This window comes from Macaca thibetana, chromosome 5 (assembly GCF_024542745.1).
Source record: "Macaca thibetana thibetana isolate TM-01 chromosome 5, ASM2454274v1, whole genome shotgun sequence".
NCBI classification, from domain to species: domain Eukaryota; kingdom Metazoa; phylum Chordata; class Mammalia; order Primates; family Cercopithecidae; genus Macaca; species Macaca thibetana.
In genome coordinates this window covers 44,660,487-44,673,330 of record NC_065582.1, presented here as the reverse complement: position 1 = coordinate 44,673,330, position 12,844 = coordinate 44,660,487, and the positions used below count along the sequence as shown (strand labels likewise).

Here is a 12,844-nt window from a genome sequence, read left to right as displayed (position 1 = left end):
GTTTTTTAAAAAAGTTAATTCTTTATATGCAGACCAACATGTTAGCAAAAATCCACAGAAATTTAGAGTATATAATCTATAGATTGCTCCCAAGAGAGCTTAAGATTTTGACTCTAATGATTTCTCCCTGTTGACAATTTTCTTCCCAACAGGCATAAACATTTTTTTGGATGGCTATGTTCCAACAGAAAACTTGAGATTCAGAGATGCATCGCTTGTTTTTAAAGTGGCTGAGACAGCAAATGAAGAAGAAGTTAAAAAGATGTGTATGTATAAATATCCAGGAATGAAGAAAAAAATGGGAGAGTTTGAGCTAGCAATTGTAGCTGGAGAGTTTACAGATTCTGAAATTATGGTGATGCTGGGGGAAAATGGTAAGTTTTCGTTTTGTGATAAGTAAAAATCTTCCTGTTTAGTAAATTAGTTTTAACTATTTTGTGGAAAAATTTGAATCGTATGTTATAGGGCTAGATTATAGAGTTTTATTTAAACCCATAATTTTCTTAGTGTACTTTCACATTTTTTTGGCATTGTGTAATTCAATTGCACTGTAATTCAATCAGGTTAATATTTCTTATTTTGTTTTATAACCTCCAGTGAAAATAAGGTGTTCTTTGTCAGCTGGTTTTTTACATGTAAATTAATAAGGCAGTTATTATTCTTATAAATTGACTAAGAAGGAAAGGATAAATGGTAATTCAGAAACAACCCAGCTTTAAAAATTTTTTCCTCATACACTTCGGTGTGGAACTTTTTTTATTTTAAATTCAGAGCAATCTACCTTTGTAAATAATTGTATTACCAGCAAATATTTCATAATAAATTGTCATAAGTATAGGTATAAGATGAATTTGACTACTAAATATGTGATACTGTCTTCATGATTTAAGAACTATTTGAATTGTAATCTTACAGTTTAGAAAACTATAGAAGATAAATTTTATATAAGATTGTTACAATGTATCAGTCTTTAGATAATGGGAATTTTGAATTGGGTTGCAATTAATTTAAATATTTTATATAAGTAAACTTTAAGATTACAGTTATCTTTCATAAAATAGTCTATACTATCTTAATAAATTGTGTGCCCTGATAATTTAGCTAAGTAAATCTTTTCAAACTATTACAGGATTTAAACTTTATAGATATACCATTTATTAAAATTGTCATTATAAGCTTTGACTAGTCTTTATTCCTCTTAATTAGCTTAGAATGACACTTCAGAGGTGAACCATGAAAGACTAAGTATTTTTCTATATAAACTTCAGAATTCAATAATGTCAGTGTATATCTTTAAAACAAATTTCTCAGTTAAAACTAAATAGGACATAGTGTTTTACTTTAAATGTCAAGCATCTTTCATATCAAATTGTCATATGTTGTGTTGCCAGGAACGGGTAAAACGACATTTATCAGAATGCTTGCTGGAAGACTTAAACCTGATGAAGGAGGTACAGTTGTAATTGTTGAGTCTTTTTACACTGTTCTACACAGTAAACTTTAAAGATCTGGGCAGTTTTTAGTGTCTTATGTATTTCATTATTTTACAGGAGAAGTACCAGTTCTAAATGTCAGTTATAAGCCACAGAAAATTAGTCCCAAATCAACTGTGAGTTATTATTTTTTATATGGTTACTAAAGAAAATTTGTATATAATGCCTATAGCTTTCATCTTTTACTGTATTAAAATTTTTCTCCAAATTAGATTCTATACAGTTTTATTGGTAGTTTCTAACAAAGGTACTAAGAGTCCAATCCTTGATTCATATCCACTGCTAAGAAAGTGTTTTAAAGATGTTTGTCACATTTGGCCAGGCGCAGTGACTCACGCCTGTAATCTCAACACTTTGGGAGGCCTAGGCCAGCGGATCACAAGGTCAGGAAATGGAGACCATCCTGGCTAACATGGTGAAACCCCGTCTCTACTAAAAATACAAAAAATTAGCCGAGCGTGGTGGCAGGCGCCTGTAGTCCCAGCTACTCAGAAGGCTGAGGCAGGAGAATGGCGTGAACCCGGGAGGTGGAGCTTGCAGTGAGCAGAGATTGCGCCACTGCGCTCCAGCCTGGGCGACAGAGCGAGACTCTGTCTCAAAAAAATAAAAACATAAAAAGATGTCATCATTTTGCTAAATAAATCATTAAAAACCTAATGTATTTTGTGCTTCAAAGTGACACCAGCAAGAACATGAAAAGGCTACCCACAAGATGGGAGAAACATTTGCACATCATATATCCAATAAAGGACTTGTATACAGCATACATAAAGAAATCTTACAATTAAAAATGAGCAAATGTCTTTAAGTTATTCAGCCATAAAAAGAAATGAAATATTAACAAATGCCACAGTATGGATAAACTTTGAAACCATTATGTTAAAGTTAACCTCCTTTGATTTCTGCAGGTGTTGTAATGAACTCCTCAGTACCTCACCATTCAATTTATGTTTTGTCTACTTGGCTTAGCTTATCATAAAAGTTTTATCATTGATACTCTATAAACTTAGCTTTAAATTCTAAAATTCAGCCTTATCCTGAAACAGCAAGGAAAAGCCATCTTAGGATTCATCCCTTCATTCCTAACACATTATCATATATTTTGTGTTCTCTCTTGCTGACTGCCTAAGGTTGCTTGATACCCATTTTGACCTTTGGAATTTCTACTCTCGAGTGTTTTTTCCCCTGAAACATTCATTATTTGCTTATTACTTTCTAATTTTAAGATTATTATTGCAGGGGCTGTGGAGTGGGGAAAAAAAAAAAAAAGATTGTTGCAGGCTGGGCATGGTAGCTCACGCATGTAATCCCAGCACTTGGGGAGGCTGAGGCAGGAGAGTCACTTGAGCCCAAGAGTTTAAGACCAGCCTGGCCAACATAGATCCCGCCTCCACAAAAACTTAAAAAATTGCTTCAGCATGGTGGCACATGCCTGTAGTTCCAACTCCTCTAGAGGCTGAAGTGGGAGGATCACTTGAGCCTGGGAGGTTGAGGCTGCAATGAGCCCTGATCATGCCATTGCACACCTGGGCAATGGAGCAAGACCCTGTCTCAAAAGAAAAACAAACTCCCTTTTTACTTGTTGTACATGATGGGTTTTGAATAGAAAATCTCAAAACATGTCATAGATGGTGGATACACATTGATATCTGTTAGTAAAATATTGATACACTTTTATTCTGAAGCTTAACTTTGTCAAGATTCATAGAGTTCTATAGTGAAATTTTATCATTTAAATACTTTTTTCTATTAAAAACAGGGAAGTGTTCGCCAGTTACTACATGAAAAGATAAGAGATGCTTATACTCATCCACAATTTGTGACAGATGTGATGAAGCCTCTGCAAATTGAAAACATCATCGATCAAGAGGTACTTTAACATAATTTTTAAAATTTTATTATTATTTTGAATTTTGGATGCCTTTACGTGGTTTGCTTAAACTCCTCCAACTAGGTGCAGACATTATCTGGTGGTGAACTACAGCGAGTAGCTTTAGCCCTTTGTTTGGGCAAACCTGCTGATGTCTATTTAATTGATGAACCATCTGCATATTTGGACTCTGAGCAAAGACTGATGGCAGCTCGAGTTGTCAAACGGTAAATATCTTGCTCATAGAAGTATTTTGATTATGTGTACTGTCCTACAAGTGTGCTTAATATAACAGTGGAATGTTTTATGATATAAAGCTGTAAGATTTCAAAATCATTGTGTTTTAGTTTCATACTCCATGCAAAAAAAACAGCCTTTGTTGTGGAACATGACTTCATCATGGCCACCTATCTAGCGGACCGTGTCATCGTTTTTGATGGTGTTCCATCTAAGAACACAGTTGCAAACAGGTAAAATTACTTTTTAATATGTTCAAAGTAATTCATTTTAAATTTTCCAGTAAATAGTAAAGTCACTCACTTTAATTTTTAAAAAATGAAAGCTAGAAATTTTAGACTTGATTCTGTGACTCCTGAGATCATTGGTATTGGGGACTGGATGGGACCATGTGAAAGACTAGTTTTTAGGCTGCAGTGTGGAATCCTTCACCAGGAAGATAAAAAGCTGTGGGTCCCTCACCTTTTCTTTCAGCTTAACTTTTGTTTGCTTTATTATTTGAATTTCCCAAAAAAGATTGAAAACTATTGCTTTCATACATGATAGAAAAAGAAAACAAGATTCAAAGAGGATACATGATTTGTCCAACTTATACTGATAGTGATTGAGCTCACAGTGGATCCCAAATATCTAGTGTTGATCTATAGCAGAGTTAAAATAAATGGTTTTACCTTTTTCCTTTTCTCATTTTTCCTTGTTAACCTGATTAGGAGCACTTGCAATATAGAGAAGCCTAACATTCAGATCAGGTTATGAGGAATTCATTTTACCTTTGGTGCTAAAGCCTATATTATTAGATTGAACTAAATGAAATTACTGGTGTTCAGTTTTCACCTACAAAACCAGCAGTTTCATGTGGTTTCAGCATGTTTTCTGGTATTGGAGAACAAGGAATGAAGTTGCCATTTTAATAATTCATCTAAGAAATAAAAGTATTTTGCTGGGCTTCTTCTCTGAATTCCTTTTTTTATATATAGATAAATTGAGAATTACATATTTCTTGAAAAGCTAAGGAAATTTCTTAGTATATATGATGTTTATTTGTTCATCTAATGATATCTCACCTATTTACAAAATTTTAAAATGTTTCACATGTAGTGATTTGGCATGATTTAAGAACTAGCTTGGGTAAAAACAATGAAGCATAGAAATTTAGAAAGGAGTTATCACTGAAAACTACTATTAGGAGGATGTATTCCCTCCAGTAACAAATTTTTCATATAAATATAACTTTTTAAGATTCTCATCTCCCCTAAAAATGTGCAATTTGAGATTCTGTAATCTACTTATTAATGATCTTCTGTTTTTCTAAAGTAGTACTTTTGTCTTAAATGTTTCTTTCACCAGATTAGAAATCCAGGTTAATTTTTTTGTTGTTTTGCACAAAAATATTATAGCCAAGAAAACTATATAGTCCAAGCAAAGCTATTTCTGAACATAGGATTTGTAGTATGGTGTTACACTGTTATCCAGATGATTTATGATTGGGGAATTTGAGGGAATAGTAATTATTAATACCCTTCATCCCAAAAGGTGGTTATATTTCTAAAGTAAAATTTAATCAAAATTGATTTTTTTTTTCCTTCTAGTCCTCAAACCCTTTTGGCTGGCATGAATAAATTTTTGTCTCAGCTTGAAATTACTTTCAGAAGAGATCCAAACAACTATAGGCCACGAATAAACAAACTTAATTCAATTAAGGTATGTAGAAAAATTGTCTTAAATCATGGATCACTTTGATCTCAGTATAAACGACTGAAAGGCTATTTAAAAATCAGTAACATATGGCTGGGCACTGTGACTCATGCCTGTATTCGAGCACTTTGGGAGGCCAAGGCAGGCAGCTCATTTGAGGTCAGGAGTTTGAGACCAACCTGGCCAACATGGTGCAACCACATCTCTACTAAAAATGCAAAAATTAGCCGAGTCTGGTGGCAGGCGTCTGTAATCCCAGCTACTCGGGAGGCTGAGGCAGGAGAATTGCTTGAACCTGGGAGGTGGAGGTTATAGTGAGCTGAGATCGTCCCACTGTACTCCAGCCTGGGCAAAAGAGTGAGACTCTATCTAAAAAAATAAAAATTAAAAACAAAAACAGAAAAACACCATATTTTATTTTAAAATTCCTATGTTTTTTACATTTTAAGACCCGATGGCATACTTTAGTCTGCAGTAGGCAGCAGTTGTAATGTAGCTGTCATTGCTGCGTGAAGCCAGAGCTGTTCCCGTTGTCTCTAAGTTGTATCACAGTTGTACTACCTATATTGTTACCATTTAAGATGTCTTGGGGAAGATTACACTAATTCACCATTGTAACAAAGAATTTTGTAAGAATACCTTAACCAATTTCTGTTATATTTTTCAGTGCATGATTAAAAGGTATATTTTAGGCCGAGTGCAGTGGCTCATGCCTGTAATCCCAGAACTTTGGGAGGCCAAGGTGGGCGGATCACGAGGTCAGGAGATCAAGACCATCCTGGCTAACTTAACGGTGAAAACCCGTCTCTACTAAAAATACAAAAAATTAGCTAGGCATGGTGGCACGTGCCTGTAATCCCGGCTACTCAAGAGGCTGAGGCAGGAGAATCACTTGAACCCAGGAGGTAGAGGTTGCAGTGAGCCAAGATAGTGCCACTGTACTCCAGCCTGGACAACAGAGTGAGTCTCTGTCCCTGTCCCCCCAATACCCCCCAAAAAAAAGAAAGTATATTTTAAAAGTCTAAACAAGCTCCTGTGATGAGGAAAACATTGTGTCGACTTAATTGACAATGTTTTTTGTCTTTGTAGTACACAGTTGTGCACCCTACAGTTGATTTCCTCTGTGAAATACAGTATTTGTTTATTAAAAGGCAAAAATCTTCATCACTCAGAAACAGAAAGTAAATGAATTCTGAAAGCATTTCTGGGTTGTTTTTTTGGTTTTGGTTTTCGTTTGGGTTTTTTGTTTATTTTTTGTTTGTTTTTTTGAGACACAGTCTCACTCTGTCACCCAGGCTGGAGTGCAGTGATCTCGGCTCACTACAACCTCTGCCTCCTGAGTTCAAGCAATTCTCTGCCTCAGCCTCCTGAGTAGCTAGGATTACAGGTGCCCGCCACCACACCTGACTAATTTTTTGTATTTTTTTAATAGAGACAGAGTTTCACCATCTTGGCCATGCTGGTCTTGAACTTCTGACCTCGTGATCCACCTGCCTTGGCCTCCCAAAGGGCTGGGATTACAGGCGTGAGCCACCATGCTGGCCATCATTTCTGTGTTTAATATCTGCAGTGCCTCAAAGTGTTTACATTTTATCACTCTATATCCATCCTTAATGCTTAAAAGCTTTAGAAGTATGTTATATATAGTTCTGCTGTGGCATTTATTTTCATATTTGTAAGTCCTAGCTTTGCTGCTAAACCGTGAGCTCTTGGAATGCCAGAGGCAAAGTTATCTTGCACATCATTGTATTCTTAAGCACCTAACAGTATGTCTGGATGCCCTTACCCTTTATTATATATTTTGTTTTTAAATGATTGATATTACTTCTTGGCCAGGATAGAGAAATGGTAAGTTCTCACATAAAATTGACGAGTTGTCTCAGTTTTGAAAAGCATATTGGGTAGAAAAGAAGAATTTCTTCTGAAGCATTAAGGACACTTTGTATTGTCATTTTCTTAGATAGACTTGTGGTTCAGTCACCATGAGTTAATCATTTCTGTATGCCTACTCACTTTAAGATAGTCATACCTTAATCCTAATAAGAGAACAGCTCAACAAGTAGGTAGGTGAGATTGTTACTGGCCAGTATTGGAAAAAATTATATATATATATATTTTATGTAATACGCAGATCTCAGACTGACAGTATGCTACATTTTGGATCTGGACATTAGAGTTGCATTGATGAAAACGGAATTAGTTTTCCCAGAAATAATACATAGCAAAATTTTATATATGTAAGGCATCTTACATAAAGGGACTTCGCTTGAGTTGGTGCAAGTGAGTCATTCTAGCATTAGGGATGGGGCAGAAGTAGTTATCTTTCCATTGAGCAGTGGACCCAGGAATATCCAGAAACAGATGGTGTGTGCAGAACAGGTTGTACAGGCCCTTATGTTGTAAACACTGCTAAGTAATACCATCAGTGAAAGTGTACCTTTACCTATAGTAGAATGGTGTTGCTGATTTTTGTTGCTTCTGTTTTCTTTTTTAGGATGTAGAACAAAAGAAGAGTGGAAACTACTTTTTCCTGGATGATTAGACTGACTCTGAGGATATTGATAAGCCACTTATTAAAAGGAATATTTGCTAGAAATTTTGTCATGTAAAACTTGAATCAGGATTTTATGCCCCAAATACTCTGGAACTTGAAGTATAATTTACTTAATATAACATAAAAAGCCAGTTGGGTTCTAACCTTTCTCTTCCTGATGAGGCCCTTTTGTGCATAATATTCTAAAATGAAGACATTTCAGACTATACAAATTACCTCCAAGTTTTCATGATGTATGGGAAGATTTTCAGTAGGTGTATTATATTCATGTACCAAATGCTGACCAGTGTTGCTCCATTTTTTAAATCTTGAAAAGGGTTTCTGTACTTACCTGGTTTGCCAAGTATGCCAGTGTGAAGAAACTGCCCTTGTTTTAAAAGCTGGTCAAAGATTCCACTGATTGACATTTGATAAATAAACATCAGGATTATGTTTATTATTTGTTTTCAGTCTTTGCACTATCAGTATGTGGTTTCCAAGGAAGATTACTACAAAACACCACTGTTGGAAAAATAGGTATTTTTTAATTGTTTTTAATCTTTTTTGGTGCTTTTAAACACGTTTAGCAAAAACCAGTTCAGTTCCCTTCCCCCCCCAAAAACCCCTAACTTTACTCTGAATTTTTGTTTTTGCATTCCATAAGGTTCTGTATTCAGTCATTCTCTAGGTAATGTCATTTTTGTACACACATATTTATATAACCACTGATCGAGATTTAGGAAAAAGCATTTCTAAAGAATATTTGCTTCCCTTACAACTACAGACTCAAAATCTTTAAAGATGGTGCCTAAGCATCTGTGTATTTTTTTTAAGTTCCACAGATTTTTCTGGTGGGTAGCCAAGGATTATGAACCATGTCCCAAAAGGCAACATTAATGCAAAAGTCCCCAGATAGCAATACAAAGTATCCCTTGGTACCACATATATTCATTTCTGAGTTTGGATATCGAGCACATTATCTAAACTATTTTTTAGTTCCAAAAGCCCATCTAAATTTCTTAAGTTTCTGAATTTTGAACAAGATAGCCTGGAGCCTGGAGCCACTTTAAGTTGTACTTCTGACTAAACTGGAATTACGAGTGAGGAAGAGTGTTTACTAAATAAATGACTGGGGCAAGCAAAATTGAGGGGAAATTAGAAAGTATTTGACAGACCTTAAGAGCTACTTGAAATAATGGAAGTCTTGATTAAAATGCAAATAATGGCTAGAAAGTATGGTTTAACTGGACCCCATTATGCCTTTTAAAAAATAATTTCAGTAACCCATAAATACATGTTGTAAAAAATTCAGATATACAGAATGCAATAAAAAAATGATCTCCCTTTATTACCCTCACAAAGGTTAACCAGCGTTTGAATTTAATAATGTATATTCTTTCATGCTTTTTTCTGTGCACTTACCTAAGTGTGTATATGTAAAGGGTTTGTTTTGTACACAAATGGGATTATACTAAAATAAGTAATGCCTATTTTTAAGGATAGGTTAAATTTGTGAATTATTATTTCAAATATATTGAATAAAATAAGCAAAAGCTATTGTTATTTACTGATCCTGGATTGTCTTAAAGAAAGTACTTGTGATATAAGAAGAGCACAATTCTACTTACTGCTAATGACAGAATATATATTAAAAGTATTTTCATGTAAATGAAATTTAAAATATGGATCTTAAAATTTTACATAGCAATAGAAAGGCCTACAATTGCTAACACAAGAAAAATATTTATAAAATCAGTATTACATAGAGCATCAATGCAGACGTTAGCAAAAAGAATGAGACGACTTGATATGTCCTAATTGGAAAAAGTCTCAAATACTTAAAAAACAAAAAATTGGAACAGTTTATATAGTACCATTTTTGTGAAAATATACAGAATATTGAAATATACAAAGGAATACTCAGATTGCTTTTGACAAGGACAATTTGATCAAATAGAAAAAGGAGACATTTATATATACACATATATAATACCCTTTGAATTTTACATTTTGCATGGATTAAAAATCATTGAAATTTTTTTTTGTCTTTTGGGCTTTTTTTTTTTGAGGTGGAGTCTCGCTCTGTCACCCAGGCTGGAGTGCAATGATGCGATCTGCACTCATTGCAACCTCCGCCTCCCAGGTTCAAGCAGTTCTCCTGCCTCAGCCTCCCCAGTAGCTGGGATTACAGGCACCCGCCACCACGCCCAGCTATTTTTGTATTTTTAGTAGAGACGGAGTTTCACCATGTTGGCCATGCTGGTCTCGAACTGAACCTCAGGTAATCCACCCACCTTGGCCTCCCAACGTGCTGGGGTTACAGGCATGAGCCGCTGCGCCCGGCCATTGAAGTTTTTAAATCGTCACTGGATAATCCATATTTTCTGTGTTCACTTCGTGTAGTCTTAAAGGCAGTGTATTGATGCTACAACTAATTTTTGTAATTTAGGTTAACCTAATAATTTTAGACTACAAGCATTTTTAAGTCCAGTCTTGTATCTGTCTTAACACTCAGTATATATAGCATGGTGTCTGGCATGTAGTGGTCTACTGTATTGAAGGAATGAACCTGCATGTCTCAGAGAAAGTAGAAAGACTACAAAACTGCTGTGTTCTATAATTTCCTTCATGTTCATCAATATATTTGGATACAGGTATGTCAAGTCCTTAACCCCAGTGCCTAGTCTGTTGTGAGCACTCAGTGAGTGGTTCAGAGAGAAAGTAATCATTCTGGGTTGGAATGTCAGAAAGGACTACAGAAAGTTATTAGGTCCCAGGAAACAGTAATAGCACCCATCTTACTGAGTTAAAAGGAGAAGTGAGATAATCCACGAAAAGCAAAATACATGTCTGGTGAGAGGCAGAAAGGAACATGGGCATTTAAGAGATTAATGGAAGGAAATGATGGATACAGGCTGATTGTGATGAGCTTTCTGTGCCTTCCAGATTGAAGTTAGTTTTTTACATGCTGAAAGTAGGAATTGAAGAGAGAAAGCAAGGCCAGTTAGAGAAGCAGAAATATCAAGACAGTAGTTGTTCCAGAGCTTCTACTTTAATTGTTCACCCCTTTATCTTAATTTTTTAAAACCTTTCTACTCTGTCCAATTAATACATGCAGGTCTAAAGTTGGGTGCATACTGTGCTGACTGTTGCTCTCGGAAGATGGTTTCCTTTGTAGTGTTTCAGTTTGTGAGATGTTCAGTGAGGCTGTATCTGAAAATTCTGAGATTTTGTGTAGCAAATACCGTTTCTCCTCAGCCCTGTACTCACCACCACCACTACCACTTCTGCCAATTTGTTAGGGAGACAGTATGCCCAGTCCCACGTGGTTGGTCATAATTGGTCTAAGACATAGAAAATCTTCTTCCATACTTTCCTAGTCTCTTGCAGTTAAGCCATATGACCTAACTGCAAGAGTTCTAACCAGTAAATTGAAACCTCTTGAGGGTTTTCTAGACAGTATCTCAAGAAAACCTCTTGTTTTCCTAATAAAGGGAAATGATATTCTGGTACTGCTTCTTGAGGGTGTAGTATATGGAGCAAGCATTTTATGCCCATAAGGTGATACATATAAGGGAAATGCAAAACAAGCTACAAAAATGTTACTCCTGACATCAAAACACTGCACAACTGCCAGCAGCCACCTCTCCACATTTCTTGAGAAATCCCTATTTGTTTAAACCTGGTTAAGTCACTGGTTTCCTGTTTGCCATCAAGAAACCTCCCTGGCTGAGGTCTTTCCCTTCAGAGGCTCTCCATTCGCCTTCTGCCAGCGGAGCCAAGTGTGTTACCACCCTGGAACCATTTTTCAGTTTTCCTAGTTTGTGACTTTCAGGACCTCAAACCTAAATGAATGTGGTAACATTTTCTTTCAGTGGTGGTTTTGTTTTTTGCCTTTAAGAAACTGGATCCCAGGCCAAGATAGTTTTGTCTGGGAATTTGTAATTTCACTCCTTTTCGCTGGGATGACTGGCTTTAATGAAAATGTTTGTTCCAGCTCCCAACCTTGCATGTGTATAGGTCTCCCACGTCAATGGTCACTTTACGTCTGTGCTTCTGGTTTCTTGTCTCCATTTATAAAAGTATCTTATAAAACTATAAAATACTTAAATGCTTTTACTACTAGTTTGGAGGGATGCAACAAGTAACAAGTATATCCCTAGATAGGTAAATTGCAGTTTATTTCATCTGAAGGTTGTTAGTCCAAAGCCAAGGTTCTCATTTTTTAAAAAAGAAATTGGCTTACTACATAGAATTTTGTTATCAATCAGTTAACCTGCCAGTTAAGAATATTCATAGGGGTAGGAGGCCTTAAGAACCACACTCATCTATATTTACATCTTTTTTTTTTTTTTGAGATGGCGCCTGTCGCCTAGGCTGGAGTGCAGTGGCATGATTTCGGCTCACTGCAACTTCTGCCTCCCAGGTTCAAGTGATTCTCCTGCCTCAGCTGGGATTACAGGCACGTGCCACCACGCCCAGCTAATTTTTGTATTTTTAGTAGAGACGGAGTTTCACCATGTTGGTCAGGCTGGTCTTGAGCTCCTGACCTCGTGATCCACCCGCCTCGGCCTCCCAAAGTGCTGGGATTACAGATGTGGGCCACAGCACCTGGCCTACCATTAACATCTTTATAATGTTTTTTACTAAATGTGAAAAATATAATTACAGGAATGTTATGTATTCTAAAGCCCCAGTTTCTCTAATGAATTCATCACAGAAAAATCAGTTTCAAAAACTAATGTTTATACCAATGTCTGTATGTAGCTTTTCTTAGAAAACTCAACCCTATTAAAGTATTCTGGGGGTCTACGTTTCATGAAGAACTCACAGATTAAGTTAGGGTGCAAAAGTTTATGAAGGGAAGCTGTGTTTAAACTTCCTCTTTCATAGTTATTTACATTCTCATACTATGCCCTAGTCCCAGACATAAGTCTTTGAAAGATAAGTGAAAGTTTAATTATTCAAAGTGAAAAGCAGGCCCTTTGTATCAGACACTTTGGAGACCACTGACTT

General features: G+C 35.9%; 1 protein-coding gene across 2 annotated transcripts in view; it reads left to right on the top strand.

Moving 5' to 3' along the window:
- The window catches only part of ABCE1 (ATP binding cassette subfamily E member 1), a 31,095-nt gene extending 21,700 nt beyond the window's left edge, over positions 1-9,395 (top strand). For both annotated transcript variants that reach the window (XM_050791768.1, XM_050791769.1), the window contains exons 11-18: positions 153-374; positions 1,392-1,451; positions 1,551-1,609; positions 3,253-3,363; positions 3,448-3,590; positions 3,711-3,833; positions 5,190-5,301; positions 7,790-9,395. In XM_050791768.1, the coding sequence (XP_050647725.1) occupies positions 153-374; positions 1,392-1,451; positions 1,551-1,609; positions 3,253-3,363; positions 3,448-3,590; positions 3,711-3,833; positions 5,190-5,301; positions 7,790-7,837 (878 nt within the window). In that variant the 3' untranslated portion in view covers positions 7,838-9,395. The remainder of the gene's footprint in view (positions 1-152; positions 375-1,391; positions 1,452-1,550; positions 1,610-3,252; positions 3,364-3,447; positions 3,591-3,710; positions 3,834-5,189; positions 5,302-7,789) is intronic.
- The last annotated feature ends 3,449 nt before the right edge of the window (positions 9,396-12,844 follow it).